Here is a 19453-nt window from a genome sequence, read left to right as displayed (position 1 = left end):
GCAATCACTCCGATTTCTTTACTCGACTTCTAGATTGTTAGACCGAAAATCCCTTATCTTTGGCATAACCCCCAACTCAAATAATTTATGGGAAGTCGATTTCGGCCTGACGCCGGCAACTTTACTTTCAGGACGGTCTCCTTTGACTTCCTTACCTGAGGTCGACTTTGCTAAGGCCTCATGTTCTCCATCACCCCCCCTTGTCCTCAACCGGGGGGGGGGGGGGGTGTCCCCGTCCGAGATATCGGATATTCCTCATCACCCCCCTGTCCTCAACCAGGAGGGTGTCACTTGCAACCAACACCATGTTGAGAATCTGTTGTTAGTACTCTTAGGGTCCATTTGGATTTGCGATTTCAAAAAGTGAGATTTTAAAATAACGATTTTAAAATGTGCGATTTAAAAAAATGATTTTTAAAAACGCAGTTAGGCGTTTGACAAAATCACAGTTTGGCCTTTAAAATCACCTGAAGTCCAACATACGCCGACACGTAGACAGCGTAGAGTCGCGCGTGACGGTTACCTTCGCCTTCTACAGCTGCTGTCGGCCTCCAGTGGAGATTTTGGCCAACTTTGCAGGCGCATGGAGTTCACGTGCCGGCGAACGACCGCCGCTCCGCTAGATGCCAATGTGTTGTTCCTTTATTTTACATGCTTTCGCTAGTTTCTTCGGGGCTTTTTGTTTTATATACCTTTTATGTGTCCCATGTATTTGTTACGTAATTGGTGTTTGGGTCATTTTAACTTTTTATATACCTTTAACCACATTTACTGGTGGCATGGGTTCTTGGCATCCGTGCTAAGAATCATTAGGCTCGCGTCTTAATTTGATGCATTGTCTTCATGTACTTGCATTCTTAATGTTTAATTTTGGGCCGCCCAATCCTAATTTGATGTAATTTTCTATTCATGTATCTATAAAGAGAAGGAAAAAAAAAATTGGGGAATTTAAAAGCACGGCACACACGTGAACAGTATATTCTTGGGAAAATACAGAGTTAACGGATAAAGAACAGATCACACACGTCAATGGAGTCTCACCATTGATTATTGATTAATGAGCTGATAATTTTCATTGATTAATCCAAAGAACTGGAATTAATACATCAACTTATATAACTCACTACCTGCTTATTGAAGATAACGATAAACTTAAAAGGATTACAAAGGAAATGATAAAAGATAACTCGTGTACAGGACTACAATACACGATGGAACAGTCAACTTCAAATACAGAGCACTTCTCTTCTCTTCCACGGTAGTAATTGGTAACGTAAGGCAGAGTAGACAGTACTGCTTATTCATCCAAAAGAAGAAGAAGATAACTAACAGAGAAACTAATGCAGGTAGTTGTTAATGTCAAGGAGTTCAAACATAGGGCTTAATAATTGCGCTATAGTTGTTCAATATGTCATGATACCTATCCCAAAGCATAACACCCCCGTATTTTGGAGAAATCTTAATATAAGGTAACACCTCACTAATAAGCACAGAGGGCGGGATGTAGCCACCACTGTAAGCTGCATCTGGGGCCGCAGGTAACCCCAAAAATATTTTACCAGCTGAAATCCTAGTGGCCCATAGATTCCAATCACTCTTAAGTTTGTCCGCACTGCCCAGATACTCACACTGAGCGTTGTTATAAAATTGGATCCAAACGTAGTCAAACAGGCCAGTGTTTAGTGCAGCTGCTAGACGATTTTCGTCTGTAAAAGGACATTGTGGAGCCGCTGTCAAGAAGACATTCTTCTGTGGCCTAAACTCTGCTAAGGCCTTTGCGAGCTCGTCCCAGTGCTGGTTTGTGCCTGTATCAATGGCAAAGTCAATGCCATCTAGGATCGCAGCACCTAATGGACGGGAGTAAGATACGCCCCCAAGAAAATTGTTCCATAAGTAGTTTGCAAGCTTCCTGCACAGTATCAATGAACGCTATTCCCTTAGCTTTCATGCACTACTCTCGCTCACAAACCATTGAAGACATGAACAGGAATTTTGCAGTTTCATATTTGAAATGTTAAATGAACTATTTGTACTAAAAGCTTAAGCTAATAAGAAAAAGGTAAATTTAATCAATACTTTTTAACATGAAATATAATATCAATAAGATTATAATAATGAAAGGAATGCTTGCCTGGCATCAGCAGCCGAGGAAAGGGTGTAGGTCTCAGTACCGCCTCCAATAGAAAGCATCACTTTGATACCCCATTTTTTTTGGCAAAGGATAATTGGTAATAAGCATATAGATTATAATCCATACGTGGAACGTTCATATCCAGTTTTTATTTACCTATCCAAGTATTACTACATTATTGATAAGATGAAAAACTGTTATCAGAAAAATTTGGTATATGCTTGGTAATGGTTTCAAAACGTCTTTCTTTTTCTTTTTCTTTTTTTCTCGAAAATAAAATACACTCTTTTTCTCAAACATTAAACAAAAAATTCAATTTTCAAAACACAAAATAAAACAATTTTCAAAAAATAAAACACAACACACTTTTTAGAGTAACTTTTTACTTCCTCTGATATCTCTCATAAAATCACAATTTACGAATATATTATATGCTTGCATCCGTACATATGAATTGAGTACAAAGTTGCAGGTAAAGAATCTAATCATATTTACCCACAAAAGACAGCGAAGAGTGCTCGATGGTTAGAAATGTCTCAGCCTCTCCAATTTCTGTCCTCCAAAGAATGTATCATCTTAAAAAATGGGGTCAGGAAAAGCAAAAAAGGTATACTATAATACATTTTTAGCCATTAAATAAGATCAATGGCCAGAAGGATGCAGTTTTACATACAAAACCCTCATACAGAACACATATTTATGCATCCTTCCAATCAAAAAAAAAAAATCTACAAAAAGAAAAGAATTTGCAAATTACACTCTACTTTAAATGATGCCAAAACCCCATGATATTTTAGTTTGATCCTGAAATCGTTTCTGTAACCACAGTCGTGTTTGAATCTGGTGGGGGCTTCACATACTTCCCTATTACTTTTTGGTGTGTTCGCTTCCTAATTCTATCAATTTTTTCCCTACTTCTTTGCTTCCTATTTTCTTTTTGCCGATGCCTTAAATTCCGTTCTCGCTCATATACACCTTGCCAGAAGACCTCACCAGTTGATGGCCACAACCACCGTCTAGTAGAGCGATCAGTATCGAACTCCTCCGCCAAATCTTCATCCATGCTCTTAAGTGTGGTGTATGAGAACCATCGTATCCACATTTGACCTTTCCGGCTCTTAAATCTGTGGTGTTCCTGCATTGCACCTGTCTCAGGGTTCACATACACCATCCGCCTTGCACTGTGGTAAGCCCAAACATTTATGAGTAGCTCGAGAAGCCGCGAATAGCAATGTTTATCCTGCAAATATAAATACACTCAATTCAATCACCATAAAATAGACCAATAGCAAGCCATATAATTTGGAAAACTAAAATTTAAGAATGTCAATCCAAACAATTTTTTATTCTAAAGGGTATAGAACTATTTTATTTTATTTTATTTTTCTTTTAGCTTTAGGGCAAGTCAAGCAGCGAATCCAGAATTCAAGAAATAAGTCCGCCATACTAACAAAAAGCATATGCATGCGTAATGGTGTCTTTCATACCATTTCACAGGAGACGCCATCCATATTCTTCCCAAGAAAACCATTTCCCTTCTCAAAAACTAATATTTTGAATGTCTAACAGTGATTTGGAATAAGGACACTTCATAACTCAATAACTTTAGCTGTTATAAACTAAATTATACAAGACAAATTTTGTGTATCCAAATTATATATAAACCGATAGGATCATCCCATTTACACATGGTTCCTAACTCCCCCATGAGACTTTGAACAAAAATGCACTCAATAACTGATGAACTTCTATTAATCAAGTAGTTGACTGAACTCAACTTAAAGTTGGATACATCTGGCCATTTTTCCATGGCCAGTAGGTTCCTTCAGATGACCTATGTTGAAATGATGAGCCCATTTTTGTGTGTTTAATGAATGAAACTTGAAAGCAGTTTGAAATAAAATTTCTTGACAGAGACAAACATAACAATTTGATCAAGTGAGCAAGTTACTTTGGACAAACTCAGATAACAGCGTCCACTTGAATGGTGCTCGTCATACATAAGCCCATCCAATGCATCAACGAACATTCTGCACACAGGATCATATCAACAGGTTAAAAAGTGAATGAACTCTCAGTAGATTACTTTCTCAATACATGAGATAAGCTTATAGTGCTAGAGAAACTAAGTTGTCAATCTCTCCTACCTAGAAAACATCGTGAACTCTAGGAAGGACCTAGTTGGCAAAGCCCAGCTCTGCATCACAGACCAAGTGCCGCCATCTACAGGCATGGAAGGTAACAAATCCAAATTATACCTAACACCGTACATCCTCTTAAGAGCCTCAGAAAATGCGAACCTTCAATTGTCAGCAATATGGCGAAAATCAGGTTAAGAATTTAAACCGAGAGAGAGAGAGAGAGAGAGAGAGAGAGAGAGAGAGAGAGAGAGAGAGAGGATTTATAAACCATTATTTTATACCACAAATCATGTCAAAGATTTTTTAACTGGTCTTACTTGCAATTTCCAGCATTTATAGCATCACAGAATGACCAAAAATCCAGCTGCAAAGGATTTCGTGGATCCAAATCCAAGCACACCCAAAAGTAGAGTGCATCCCCATGCTTCCGTGCTTGGATAGAATCTAATAATGCATTTTCAGCGATTCTAGACAAAGACGCCTGTTTAAGCACCCACATTAGATATACAGCAAGAGTTAAGGGCTCCAGAAAAAGAAAAAAAAAAAACAAAACAAAACAAAACAAAATGTTGAAGGTTCAATACACTTTTTTTAATCAATATGGAATTTTAAAACAAATATAAATCGCATGATACAAGCGAGTTTGATTGACATAAAGTGATCCACATCGCTATCTTTGCAAGGCCAATAGGTTCAGTGGTTGCAAGGCCTGTTCTGCAGGGGGAGTGCCATCTTGTGACATGCCCCATAACATTTTTTGATGAATAAAAATAATTTTATAGAAAAAAAAAAGGGGGGGGCAAAGCCCTCGTACACGAAAAGTATACAAGAGAGCCGAAGCCCTAGATGCTACTACAATATAAAAAACAAATCAAATCTACCAGATTCTCTGAGGCAAAATTAGGAACATATACAATAACCCAATTCAAAAGAGATCTCAGAAATCAGAATTTAAGGAAAAGCACATTGGTCTCGCTATCCTCAAAGAGATGCCGATTCCTTTCTCTCCAAATGCTCCACATCAAGAGAGCAGGAATAACTTTCCCCATAACATCATCACATGATACTGTTTTAACTTCCGAAAAGATCAATAAGAGTCAAACAAAAGGACAGATGGGCAGTAGTTGGCATTTGAAATGGCCTGTGGAAGAGGCCCACACTTCTTTTGTTGAAGTAAATACAAATGGTCTGATTCGAGATTTCTTGTGATTTGATTTAGTAAATCCCATATTTTGTCATCAGAAGGAAAGATTTGTGAGGCTCATTAGTTGGTATTCAAATATTTTGAAATCATTTTCGCTTGAAGAGAGGTAATAGAATTTTTTTTTTTTTTTTTTAAGAAAAAGTACTTTAAAGCAGATCAGAGGAACAAAACCTTGGATAAAGCAATATGAAGAGCAACCACATACCTTCCTTGCTGTTGCTCTCCAAGACTGAAAACCTATCCAAGCATTCTTGTGTATGCGGTCAATCCGATTTGCAATTGCAAAAAAGGCTCCATATTCACTAAGAATATCTCGATAGTAAGGGCTATTAAGAAGCGGAAGCCGAGAAGGTGCATCAACATCTTCTACTCCAGGTCTCCGGCCTTTACTGGACTGCAAGTACCCAGTCCATGTATCCACATGAGATTGAAGGCAATATAGCTCATCTCATCCAAATTCCAACTTAAGAGAAACAAGTACAATAACTATTAGATTAGTATCAAGGCACCCTCAAGTATAGCAGAAAGGTGCCAAGGAACACAACACACACACACACAAAAGAACCAGAATACCAAAACAAGCGACCACAGCCACAAGGAACCCATCTTGAAAGAAAATGTGCATACTACAAAGGGTTGTCATTGCAAGAACTGCAGAAGCATATATAAGATGAAGAGCAGCCTGTAGACCAACCAATCTCCATGATAAAGGCATAGCATACTGAACTGCTGTCCTCTTTATAACACACAGCATACTAATAATTCATTATTTCTGTCAACCTTTTAGGGTACAAAGAAATTAAAAAACACAAACAAAAAAAGTATATATCATTTTAAAATTGTCACCAGCAATTAAAACCACACACTGAACTCTGAATGTTATTTTGCTAAACAAGATATATGTAATACTGACAGCAAAAAAATGAGACTATTAGGAAAAGAAATAGTACCTCATTGTGTAGAGGAATGAATATACAATTTTTTCCTAGCATGCCATTTCTAAGATTGACATACTTTTCGGAAATCAACATACTTTTCGGAAAAAGGAGTATTGTAATTGCATATTTATATAGAGGTATGATCTACAACTGTCTACAACTGTGTCTGCCTTACAAAAACAAAGGTGAAGAGTGAGTTTGGTAACTCACCAGCCCAATCCCGCGATAAAGAGAAGAGATGTGTAGGAAAGGCCAGGTACCCTCCCCGAAGTAAGGTTCATAAATGCACAACGGTTGGCCAGTCCTTTCAAGCTCCCCGTCATCCCTTTCATGCAAATCGTGCTTAGATCTATCAGCCCTTTTGGCATTTCGATACACTTCCTCCCAGGTTCCATGAGACTGATCAGTTCTATCCTTTAACTGCATCAAATTCCAAATTAGGTTAGTTTTTACGCAAAGAACAGATGTTTAGTCAAGGTCATCAGAAGATTCAATCCATATCTTAGACAGAAATATACTATTGTCCAGCACATCACTTACCTCTTCTTCCTCTCTTCTTCTTCTGGTATTAGCCATCTCAAAGTTTTTCTCTTCCTCCCAAATGCTGTATAAAAATGATCCATCATCAGCATTTATAGCACCAGATCTATCTCTTTGAGTATGGTTCCGGTGCTGCTCAAACTTTTCTAAAAATGTGTAACTTTTCAAAGTACTGTTCATATATGTCGAATCTGATATTCCTTCAAATAAATGCCATTGCCACTTTTCCTTAAACTTGGGAGGGATTTCTGCAATAGCCTTAACAGGCGCAACATCTGATGGGAGGTTCAAAACATTTACAAGGAGCGAAGCATATCCCTCAACAGTTTCCAAAACCATCAGGTTTTTCGCCGTACTTCTTCCTATTGAGGCAATATTGCGAGCTAGTGGTGATAATTTTCCTTTTGAGAACACTTGTCTTAAGATTTGTGTCAGAACCCTAGTATTATCCTTAGGGAAAAGATAGCCATTCACCCTGTCATCAACCTAGTAGTTATTGCCAATGCAGTTAGTAGTTTGATTAGAAAAACATATGCAACATACTAATAATTCAAAATAAGAAAACAATAAGATTGGGAAGATGTCTGAGATGCCTTATAAGCAGTCACTCTAGCACAGGCAACAGACAGGAAATTGATACCTACATTTCAGTTAGTTCCCACATATGAGATTCCTTATGTAAAAAATTCTGATGTTGCTAAATAGGCTCAGCCGCACGATACTAAGATAAACAACTGAAGGTGAATTTTAATACTAAAATAAACTTAAGATCTAAGAGGACCTTCCTTAAGGGTCTCCAAGCCGACTAGTTATAAGAAGCCTTAAGGTAGAAAATTAATTTTCGTCAAAAAAAAGAAAAGGGCATGGAACCACTTCTTTGAGGACCACCATGTAGGGGATAAAATTTCATAAGACTGTAAGGCCAGCCAGGGGGAAATAAAAGAATACATGTCCATGAAGTTGCAGACCACAAATGAGGATGTTGATAGATGGGTAGCAAGGAGAAAAATAAAAATAAAATGAAATAAGAGATGAATGCATGAGGAGCTACAACACCAGTAAAGAGGATATTCTGCTTTAAGTAAAAGGCATAAAAAAGAACAAGAAGATGGAAAAGAGCAGGGTTCAAGTCTGGGTGGAACATGGAATCATTTTTAAGATAAGGTCCTAGAAAAAGCTCAACGGCCAAAAAAGATTTCCATGCCTGGGGATAGGACTTTGCAGAATTGAATGAAGATAATGAATGCATTTTCCCTCCCATGAAACTTCTCTTGTTGTATTACACTATGTTACTTTGACACGTGTTTGTGTTGGTCAGAATTAGTGTGCCAAGAGAAGAGACCAGTATTTAGAAGGGCATACATATTTCCTTATCATGGAGAGATCTGGGGCAATGATGGGTTTCCCGAAGCACATGGCTTTCATCAAACTGTCTGGAAAAGATTGCTCTTCAAGGAAGGATCCATATATCACAAGATCAGCCATGCTTAAGACATTGTCTGCATCCACATCAAGAGCTTTATGCTTCACAACGCCACTTGGATATTTCAATTCAAGAGCAATTGCCTAGGGACAACCAGATAACTATAAGAAGCTTAAACTAATACACCCACTAATAGATAGAACCAAACTTCTGCAGATATGTACCTCCACAACCACACCATAGTTACTTGTTGAATCCCCACTTAGAACGATGATTTTGAGTTGAGAATTGGAATTATTATCTGACAGGAAGTCTGAAAGAACTGGTAATAAAGCCTGTAAAACAATGGCATGCTCCAGCCACAAACCCCTGTACAAAAATTGGCTTCCCACAATTGCTATAATAGCATCTTCAGGCTCGTAACCCATCTGGACATGCATATTATCTTTGTGCAAGGCAATTACAGTGTCTGCTTCCAATGCTTCAGCAGGAGAACCCGGAATAACAAAAAAGTTTCCGACATCAAATGTGAAGTAAATCATCTGTTGAAAGAACAGAAAGAAATCAGACCACTAGAAATAAGTGCCGGCTTCAGCTCGTAGTTTAAAAGCTTAATTAATTAGATAATAACAATTTATCATCCCATCATACTATTTGTAACTAGAATGTTCTCACAATATAACATTTATTTATCAGATTATGGTTTCCAATCTGCACATTACTTATATCTCCTGAATCAGATATACTCTTTCCTAATTGATAAAGAATGTAATATATAGGGAATTAAAAAATGAAGAATGTGCGGATGTTACACACAGGAGATGTTTTAACTGAATACAGTGAAGCACCCTTTCCATGTGTACCAAATGTGATAAATCATTACATACGATGTTCATGAGCGTCTAAAAGAAAAGAACAGTCCATTAAATATTACCGGCAGGACATAGTTTGGGAAGACAACAACGGTAGAACGGTTGAAGACTCTTTTCCAATCATTTAAAAGGTCAATCTGACCACTTGAAACATATTGTCTTGAACGAGTAGCAAGCGATCTTTCATGGATGGTCCATATAAGAGGTAACGACTTGAAAGGTTCCTGCTCAAAACTGTAACAAGTAAAATCATTCAATTTAACTGGATAAGGACAACGCTGATGACTGGAATTCCTAAGCATAATTGGCAACATATTCATTGAAACAAAAACAAAAAAGCAACAAAAAAAAAAACATATATAAATTTATTTTTTTTTAACTAAATAGACATGTTAAATTCTCATTTATCCAAAAGCTTAAACTGATAGAAAATAATGAATTTAATCATTTAATTAATACTTTAACAATCTCCTCACACTCACGTGTGGACAACTCTCCCTTAAGAAGTAAGACCTAACAAGTAGAATATTTATCTAAAAATTGTGGCTAAACTATAAAGTCAGGGTTCAAACTTATGACTTTTATTCTGATATCATGTTAAATCACTGCTTATCCCAAAAATTTAAGCTGATAGGAAAAAGTGACTTTAATCATTTAATTAATATCTTAACAAGACTAAAAAAACACACATACATCATATACGAAGGGAGCTCATATGGAACATAATCAGAGTGATTACAGCTAGCAAAACAGTTTAAGAGCTTTAATTACACATGCATTTCATTAACAAAGCTTCCACACTCGATTCCTGATGATCAAATGAAAAAGCACTCATACTAGGAAGCATAGGTACTTCAAAAGGGCTGAGGTATCCATGTCTGACGCATATCGGACACAGATATGGCTTGGACATGGCACCATATGTCTAATATGTGTCCATGAATTAAAAAAACTAAAATTTAAAGTCGGATACCTTCAGGACATGGCAAGATACTTTGGCAATAAGGTAGGGACACGTTTAAGGTCAAATAAAATTCTTACTAAAAATGAGGTTCAAAATGTTATTTTTAAAATACTTTGGGTTCAAATTCAAAAAACAGGATCTAGATGCTTTATTTTGAACATTTGAAGGACCACATAGCAAAATTAATATTTTGTGGATATTATGAATAGTGTATTTCAAGGATCTCTAAAACATTAAATATGGATTATGGTTACCTTAAGCACAAATTATGCGCTTCTTTCATATCTATTATTCCTTGAATATTTTTTTGATAAGTAAGCAAAAATATTATTGAAAACAAAAACGTAAGGCGCCCGTAAGTACACAAGTATACACAGGAGAAACCAAAGCTAACCCGAAAAACCCAACAAAAACCACAAAAAAAACCCTAGAAACCGAAAGAACACCCAAAAACAACCCACAAAAGAACCCAAACAAGAACAAAAGGAAAAACACCCAAGGACCCGAGATACAACCCACAAAAACCACCAAGGCATACGACCCTACATCATTTGGGCCTTGCCTTTTCTACACCTAGAAGAAGCTTTAAAGTTGCCATAATTGATGGAGCTTTGCAAATTCAGAAGTTGATGTAATATATACTATATCGATACAAATCTATATTTATTAATGAATTAATCAAATTGTCACTAACATCTCAGATCCTAGTTTTTTCAAGATGTTGTATATCACCACATCTGTATTGTATCTATCCGAGTCTCGAGTCAGTACTAATGCTTCTTAGAAACACAACGAGATACCAAAGATCTTATCGAGCGATCACATTCTCACCATGTTACTAGTCTTCTCAAGAAACAACTTTTTTAAAGGCTATTGTGACACCAAGATTTTGGTCTCCATACAAGCTACGCTGAAAGTAATCTCTATGTAGCAACAAATTGTCAAAGATGATCTTTTATACATGTTAAGGAGATGTGGTTTTGGAGAAAAATGGCGGATTTGGATTGCGTTCTGCATATCCATTACTCGGTTCTCTATTATGATTAATAGTACTCCCAGGGGTTTTCTCAATAGCTTGCCAAAGATGATCTTTTATACATGTTAAGGAGATGTGGCTTTGGGGGAAAATGGCGGATTTGGATTGCGTTCTGCATATCCATTGCTCGGTTCTCTATTATGATAACAGTACTCCCAAGGGTTTTCTCAATAGCTCTCGTAGTCAAGATGACCCCCCCCCCCCCCCCCCCCCCCCCTCGGTCCTATATGTAATTGTTATGGAGGCTAGGAGTCGAATGATGTCAGCCGTTGTAAATGGGGGTCATATTTCTAGTTTTCTGGTGGGAACCCCATTATTTTCGTTATTTGAGATATGTTCTCTCTTGTTTTGAAGTTGTTTCAATGTTAAAGATTAATTTGGCTAAATCTGAATTGGTTCTTGTTGGTAATGTGTCGAATGTGAATGTTTTGGCTCGTATTCTGAGTTGTAGGGTTGCGTTTTTGCCCTAGAAATATTTGGGCCTCCCTCTGGATGCTCCATTCAAAGCCAAATTTATTTGGGATACAATTGTTGAGAAAATTGAGAGAATATTAAAGGGGTGAAAAAGGCTCTATTTATCTAAGGGTCGTTTAACATTGATCAAAAGCACGCTTTTCAACTTTCCTAGATATTTCCTCTCTCTTCCCTATCCTGATTGGTGTTGCAAATCAGATAGAAAAATTGCAGAGGGATTTCTTGTGGGGTGGTTTGGATATCGAGTCTAAGTTCCATCTAGTTAATCGGAAGAAGGTTTATACTCCCCTTCATCTTGGAGGTTTGGGGATTAGAAGTTCGCTCACTTTCAATTAGGCTCTTTTGGGAAAGTGGTTATGGAGGTATGTTGTTGAGAGAGGTGCTTTTTGGTGACATGTAGTGGATAAAATATATGGTAGTTTGGCAGGTGGTTGGTGCCCTAGTGTTGTCACTAGGTCACATGGGGTGAGTCTATGGAAACATGTTAGGAGGGATTCAGATGCAATCTATAGTTTTGTTAGTAATTAAGGTAGGTGATGGCTCTTGAACCATGTTTTGGCATGACATTTGGCATGGGGATTTTTCTATAAAGGAAACCTTTACGAAATTATTTTGCATTGCAAGGGATAGGAATGCTCTGGTGGCTAATGTGTTTGCTCACAATGACGAGGTGCATTGGGACATGAATTTTATAAAATTGGAGCATGATTGGGAGGTGGATCCTGTGTCTTCTTTTTTCAATGCTTTGTATTCCATTAAGATGAATCGGGGAAGTGAAGATAAGTTTTGTTGGATTCCTTCGAAAACATGATTTTTGAGGTCAACTTTTTACAATGTTCTCCTTTTCAACATCAACTCTTCATTCCCTTGGAACAGCATCTGGAGGTCTAAGACTCCTTTGAGGGTGGCCTTCTTCACTTGGACAACATCTTTAAGAAAAATTCTTACAATGGATAATCTTCACATGCGACACATCATAGTGATGGATTGGTGTCATATTTGTAAAAATAGTGGGCAAACTCATTATCATCTCCTTCGCTATGATATTGCAAGAGACTTGTGGATTTTGATTTTCAGATGTTTGGAGTAGAGTGGGTTATGCCCAAAAAGGTGGTGGATCTCTTGGCGTGTTGGAAAAGATGGTTTAGTCGGAATGATTTTAAAACTCTTTGGAATGTAATCCCTTTGTTTAATGTAGTGCCTTTGGAGAGAAAAGGAACCATTGAAGTTTCGATGATTATGAGAAAACGAGTTTGGATCTACAACTTTGTTTTCTTAAATCCCTCTTTGAGTGGATCTCTACTAACGCCCTTCTCAATATCTCTAAGGATAATTTTGTGCTCTCTTTTCTCGTTCTTGATTTTGCTGGGTGTTTTTCTCTTATACACTTCATATGTACTTGGGTTGTGCCCCTTGCGCTTTTAATGAAATTAATTATCAAAAAAAAAAAAGATATGACCTTGTGCCTATGCCAACAATGCACATATCATATACAAATTAACATGTTCAGTGGAGACAAATTGCCTTCACTAACATATCAATAATTAATGGGATTGCTAAAGGAATATTGATATTTTTTTATGAAATTTTCTAAATTACACCAACTTTAAAAGGAAAAAAAATTAATGTAATAAATGGGTCAAACTGAAATATAAAATTACACCAATTTAATGTAATAAAATACTTTCAAATGGTCAAATTTTCTTTACCCAATAAAATTTTATCTCTGGCTCCACTACTGAATATGACACATATAGTTCATGACTCATAGTGGTGCAAGGTGATTTATGGGCAAACCAGTCATACTAAATTAGCCATATCTTGAGATTCCAAGATCGGATGAAGACAATCTTGGTCGCGTTATTTTTTTTTAAAACCAATCTTTGTAGCGTTAGAAAGCTTATTCAAAGGGCTACAAATTCATATTTCATGAAGATTTCTAAATTCCAACGTTTACTAGGTCAAATGGGTCGTCAATAGAAATACGAAAAGCAATTCCAGGAAGCTCGGTAGATGCTCAATCAACCGAGGATGTTGCATCATGTCTCCATAAAAAACCTAAGACACTCAGTAGATGACTCGGTTGATACTCAATCAACTGAGGATGGGTTTATAAGGCTTCATTGCAAGTCAAACGAGACTTAATCTCATTCAAACGAGATCGCGACTGATCGATTTTTATTTTGTTTTTAGTAAGGTTAAGACTCTTTCTCTATATAAACTAAATAACGATGGCTTAACCTCCATTTGGGGCGGAACTGCCCCTGAGCTTGGGGGGACGAAGCCCCCCCAAATTTTTTAGAAATTCTCCTAAATTTTATGTTTTTTATGAGTTTGACCCCCCCCCCCCCCCCCGGGGAAAGTTAATTTTTTAACCTTGAAGATCTTCAATTTTTAGTTTCGTCCTCCTTCATCTCAAATCCTAGTTCCGCCCCTGGCCTCCATGCTATGTTGTATTTTCATCACATTTTAATAAGAAACATCTTGGAGTGAGTTTTCTTCAATTTTCCCTAACAATTCTTGTTTTTCTTGGTTTGTGGAAGAGTTGTGAATCTTGTGTTTGTTAATCTTGTGATCCAATACACTACACTGCATTAGTTGGTACGAGAGCGCAAGGTTTCTTTCCTGCCACGGCGCAAAGAGGATGCAGATGAGGAAACAAATTTGCATGAGCATGAAGAGGTAACACATGAGGAGCAACTGATGACACGTTTGCAACACTTGGAGGAGCGATTTGTTGACCAAATTGGTACTCAAATTGGTGAACCAACTAAACAAGTCGCTGAGAACCAAATCCACATTACATGGAAGATGACGAGTTTACTGTTGAAGAGCCGCGATTTCAACAGAAGGAGGTAAGGCTTGATGCGCATAATCAGCTACTCGCCGCCTTGACTATTCTTAGCAAGCCTTAAGTCCATTTACTAAATCCATCTCAAGTGGAGGAAGATGAAGTTGTTTAGGGAAATTCTTCAGTAGATTGGGACTCCCCACCGACCTATGACACCTATCATGACGAAGAGGATCTATTGGAGAAGGTAAGTTCTTCAGTTGATACCATAAAAATTGTGGAAGAGAATGATGTCTATCATATGTTTGATGAAAGTCCAAATAGTGAAGTATCTCAGTTTGGGTTTTGAGGAAATTAATTTTGTTGATTTTCTTGGGGTTGAAAATTTTCAATCAAGTTTTCCTAGTCAAAATTTTGATGCTCGTTTCATCATGTTGAAAGAAAATTTTATTTCTAGTGGGCAAGAAATAATTGATACTTTTTGGAACAAATTTATGAAGTTTGAGAAAATAAATAAGGAACGTGTGAAGATTGAGTTTTCTTAAGTTGGTGTGGAGGATTTCAGCATTGTTATTCATAATTATCTTGTGATTGATCGCAAGTTGTTTCTCTTATGGTATCAAGTTGTTTTGCTTGAGGACGAGAAGGAAGGAATTGATTGGGCATTCGAAAAATCAAGGCAAGGACGACTCGAATTCAAGGACAAATTCTCTCCATCCCAAGGAGGATGATGCCTGGCAGTTTACGAGCAGACCAATCATACTAAATTGGCCGTATCTTGAGATCTCAAGATCGGATGAAGACAATCTTGATAGAGTTGGAAAGCTTACTCAAAGGGCTACAAATTCATATTTCATTAAGATTTCCAAACTCCAACATTTACTAGGTCAAAACGGGCCATCAATAGAAATACGAAAAACTGTTTTAGGAAGCACAATAGACCCTCAATAGATGCTCGATCGAGCAAGGATGCTGCATAAGGTCTCCATACAAAAAACTCGAGACACTCGATAGATGACTCGGTCGACCGAGGATGGTTTTAAGGGTTTTAAGGGCTTCCTCACAAGTCTCCTTCGAACAAGATCGCGTTGATCATTTTTCATTTCATTTTTAGTAGGGTTACGAGTCTTTCTCTAAATAGGCTAAATAAGGACGACTTAGCCTCCATGTTATGTTGTATTTTCATCAGTTTTCAATAAATAAAAAATAAAAATAAAAACTATTGGAGTGAGTTTTCTTCAGTTTTCCCTACAAATACTTGATTTTTCTTGGTTTGGGAAGAATTGTGAATCTTGTGTTTGTTAATCTTGCGATCCACTACACACGCTACATCACATAGGCTCTCTAATCCTTCATGCCAGCATCTTGAACAATGTTTTCCAAAACTAAGCTCTTAAATGAAAGTTACTAGCACCAATGGTGCCCCTAGGCACCACAATGCCATGCCTCCTGTCCTATGTTATAGCCTCTGGTCCTTCATGTATCTCTCCCAACTCAGCTCACAACCTATGCCTCATTGGCAAGACCACGACAATGGCAAGACCACAACAATGTGGCAGAACCAGACAACTATCCGCCCAACATATAAACCAAGATGAATAGAAGATACTGGAAGCTGTTCCCAAATAATATGAGTGTACATTTCACTCTTCATTCCTTTAAATCTGATGCCATTGTAGTAAAACAGTATCATCAGATCCAATAGTTTCCCAAACTAATTTGTATACTGAAGACAATTTAGAGAGGGGAGAGAGGAGAGCAAAGACTTCATGTGACAACAAGAAGTTGGAAGTTTATTGCGCTAAAAACTAAAATGAAATAACTAATCTTACCATGAAAAGATGCATTTGGCTTCAAAAGAGCTCACGAGTATGCCATCATAGCTGCGAAAAAACATACAGTTTGTTATACATATCCAACATTTATCAGATCCAATAAACTGAACCACGCTCATATACTGTGACCAACAACTCATAAATTACACAATATATTTATTTATAGCTTAATATTACTTATAAAACTGAATCATAATGCATGTATTATCAATTCTATTTGCACGAGAATCTTGATGCCAGATCAAAAAACTACTAAATTGATCACCAATTCAGAGAAATCAAATCATGATGTCAACACAGATTTTGTCCCAACACAGCCAATCAAATGCCAATTGTATTGAAACATCTCTGACATATTGCCAATGAGTCAAGGATCTAGTTAGTTAGAGCAGAGAGTTTGTTATTAATTATATTAAATGAACAGACTGAGCGAGCTGGAGTGAGAAGATCCTCAATTTTGCTTCAACCCAAACAATCCCCTAGATAAATATTATCTTGAATGTTTGAGGCATGTCAGAAAACTAGTATAATACACATACTTTAACCAATCTACAACGATCTCTGTCTTATCACACGTTCGAATAATGGTGACTGGAATTCCTATTTTTCTCCAAACATCATGCACAGGGCCATCTTCAAGAGAGTAAACCTGCAAAATTATAAGAAATTTGATGCAATGATCAGAAAACTAAAGGTAAATGCTTTTAGCTAACAGATGATTCAGGTAATTCAGGAGACGAGCAAGTCTCTGGTGACAAGTCTGCTGATGAAAGAGAGAGAGAGATGTCTTTTAGTCATTTGCATCCAGCGCTACTGGTATAACTCTTTAAATGAAGATGGAAATTCTTTAACAACATATAATAATGACACAAAATGATATGCCTTCCATCAAATTCTATTTTTTTTCACCGAGACATAAGGGAGCTGGGGTACAAATCCTACATTTCATGTCAGTTCAAGTAAAATTGCTTATCCCCCATCTGATCTCAGCATCCATTGAGAGAAAATGAAAAACGCAAATTCCCTCACATAAAATTGGTCCAAGTTCAAAAACTCTAATATTGGTCTAATTCGCTTCTAGTTCCTACAAATGACAGGTTACAAGGAACAGCAGAATACTAAATACAACATAGGAAAACTAGTGGAGGGTTGCCGTTGCCAAAGCAAACTTCAAGTGATAATTTGAGATGGAAATTTGAATTTCAAGCCCGAATGCACCATCTGTAACACCTGGTTAAAAGTTTACACCACGCGTCCACAGTACGCACTATGACAGTTCCTAGCCTAATGATGTCGCCCTCATCCCATAAGTAGAAAGCCATACTCTAAGAAACATTTTTCACTTTCTTCACAGCCCAACTCTAGACGTAAAAATTACCCAAAAAAAATTATGCGAAGGAAACTACCTGAGTTTCGTAGCCGATCTCCTGCAATGCAGCTCCAACTGTCACCATCAGTAATTTGTGTGAATCGACCAGCAGATCTGCAAAAACCTTCAAGTAGAAAATGAAATCAAACAGATAGTCACGCACATACCAAAAAAAAAACAAAAGCTATCCTCCAAGTAAACATCAACCAAGCAAAACGCAAAAATCAACACAGACTTGAATGTATATATGTATATACATCTTACATGCATAAACAAAGGAAATGCAATATGTTGAAATTAAGAACGCACAGATACTCCTGATAATAAATGATTACTGACCAATGCAAGCTGGGGTTTTCTGTACCCAAAACGCTGTAGTGTCCTGTTGAAAGCAGAAGAATACATATTTGCTTCTCTAGCTTCTTTCTGAAACTTCTTCAAAAGCTTAGTAGGCTCAAATCTAACATCCTCCCCAAATTCAAGCACACCCATCTCTTTCAAAAGCTTAAAATCACCATAACTCACTTCCACATCCTCTTCAAATGATGCCCCAGACTTTTCTACCACAGAACCAGGCAGAAACATCTGGAAGAGCACCACAAAGAAGAGGAACACAGCCACAGTACAAATCCATTGGACGTAATCTAGCTTCTTGAAAAGCAAAAACTTTGAGAACCTCGATCTGGGTCTCTGTGGAAATGGGTGCCTCTCGGTTCTACCAGCTGATGAAGACCGGAAAAGGTTGTCTCTCTTCAACGTAAGCCCGGTTTCCAGAGAACCCATTTAGAGTTCCATCCAAATTACAGATTTTACTTCACGAGCTTCAAACTTGACCCAAACACATCAAATTCATATCAGGGGAAAAAAAAATACAAACAAACATAAAAAATAAAATAAAAAAAAAAAAATAAAGGGACTTAAGACCAAGTTCTTCTAATGGGTTTTTTCTCTACAGAGCGAGGAACAGGGCAGGTATGGGACTAGCGAGTTTCAGCAGAGGAAAGATAAGAACAGTGAAAGGTCAGAAAGCGATTGGATTATGGGGATGATGATGACGTGTGTGTGTATTTGGTCGTTGCCATTAATTGTCAACTTTAAGAAAATGGGTTTTTTGTGATGTTGGAAAAAGAGATACTTTGCGGGCTAAAAACTCGGCCTCATGGCCCTCATCTGCACGCCCTGATTTATTGCTTCTAAATGTCTGAAAGAATCTTTCTGGTTCTTCACACAAATAATATGCCCTGCCCTGCCCTGCCCTCTCTCTCTAAACAATTTAATACCATCTCAATATGCTTCACTCCATCTATGGAGTAAAAATTCAAGCTCAAATTTTAAACTTTTAGATTATAACCAAATTGTGGTCAATTATTATAACCATCTGAAGTATATGAAACGCCAAAAAAAAAAAAAAAGATAATTTTTTTTTTTTCGATGAATAATTATTATTATTATTTGCATAACAACAAACTTGGATCATTGTGTATAGTTTAGAAGAAGAACTGAAGAAGCAGCTGCTTTCTCATGAAAGAACAAAAGAAATAGCGAAAAAAAATTGGAGTATCCGAACAGTGTGACAACTGGACTTGATGCCTTCACGTGTCATAGCGACGAAGATAGGAACTTTCCGTATTTATTTGCTATTTCCCCTCTGTAGTTTTCTCTTTTTGGCTGGGCCTCCTCCTACAGTACTCCTTTTCCGCTTAAGGTCTCTGATTCTGACCAATTTCGTAGATTC

At 37.2% G+C, this 19453-nt stretch overlaps 2 protein-coding genes across 3 annotated transcripts; both read right to left on the bottom strand.

The window, feature by feature from the left end:
* Positions 1-1123: 1123 nt before the first annotated feature.
* Positions 1124-2214, bottom strand: LOC133863983 (acidic endochitinase-like). Its single transcript, XM_062300163.1, has 2 exons — positions 2132-2214; positions 1124-1909 (listed from the first exon to the last, which is right to left on the bottom strand). The coding sequence occupies exons 1-2, from the start codon at positions 2188-2190 to the stop codon at positions 1369-1371; spliced, it is 600 nt and encodes a 199-aa protein (XP_062156147.1). The 5' UTR covers positions 2191-2214; the 3' UTR covers positions 1124-1368.
* Positions 2215-2510: 296 nt separating this feature from the next.
* On the bottom strand, positions 2511-18935 carry LOC133862954 (uncharacterized). 2 transcript variants are annotated; one of them, XM_062298880.1, is made up of 14 exons: positions 18058-18935; positions 17756-17842; positions 16889-16998; positions 16347-16397; positions 9312-9483; positions 8602-8919; positions 8317-8520; positions 6955-7440; positions 6625-6834; positions 5682-5870; positions 4590-4753; positions 4279-4431; positions 4083-4161; positions 2511-3371 (listed from the first exon to the last, which is right to left on the bottom strand). In XM_062298880.1, the coding sequence occupies exons 1-14, from the start codon at positions 18499-18501 to the stop codon at positions 2925-2927; spliced, it is 3114 nt and encodes a 1037-aa protein (XP_062154864.1). In that variant the 5' UTR covers positions 18502-18935; the 3' UTR covers positions 2511-2924. The 2 variants fall into 2 exon arrangements, with proteins under 2 accessions (XP_062154864.1, XP_062154865.1); XM_062298881.1 differs by having other exon boundaries at positions 17756-17832; positions 18058-18197.
* Positions 18936-19453: the final 518 nt, after the last annotated feature.

Source organism: Alnus glutinosa, chromosome 3 (genome assembly GCF_958979055.1).
Source record: "Alnus glutinosa chromosome 3, dhAlnGlut1.1, whole genome shotgun sequence".
In the NCBI taxonomy this organism is placed as follows: domain Eukaryota; kingdom Viridiplantae; phylum Streptophyta; class Magnoliopsida; order Fagales; family Betulaceae; genus Alnus; species Alnus glutinosa.
Note: the sequence above shows the minus strand (reverse complement) of the source record. Positions and strands in the feature narration are given on the sequence as shown.

Coding starts and splice junctions, on each gene's coding strand:
- LOC133863983 (XM_062300163.1), bottom strand. CDS start 2,190: ATGCTTTCTATTGGAGGCGGTACTGAGACCTACACCCTTTCCTCGGCT. Junction 1,910..2,131: donor TCCTCGGCTGCTGATGCCAG/GCAAGCATTCCT, acceptor GATACTGTGCAG/GAAGCTTGCAAACTACTTAT.
- LOC133862954 (XM_062298880.1), bottom strand. CDS start 18,501: ATGGGTTCTCTGGAAACCGGGCTTACGTTGAAGAGAGACAACCTTTTC. Junction 16,999..17,755: donor AGATCGGCTACGAAACTCAG/GTAGTTTCCTTC, acceptor ATAATTTTGCAG/GTTTACTCTCTTGAAGATGG. Junction 8,920..9,311: donor TCCCAAACTATGTCCTGCCG/GTAATATTTAAT, acceptor TTCTTTCAACAG/ATGATTTACTTCACATTTGA.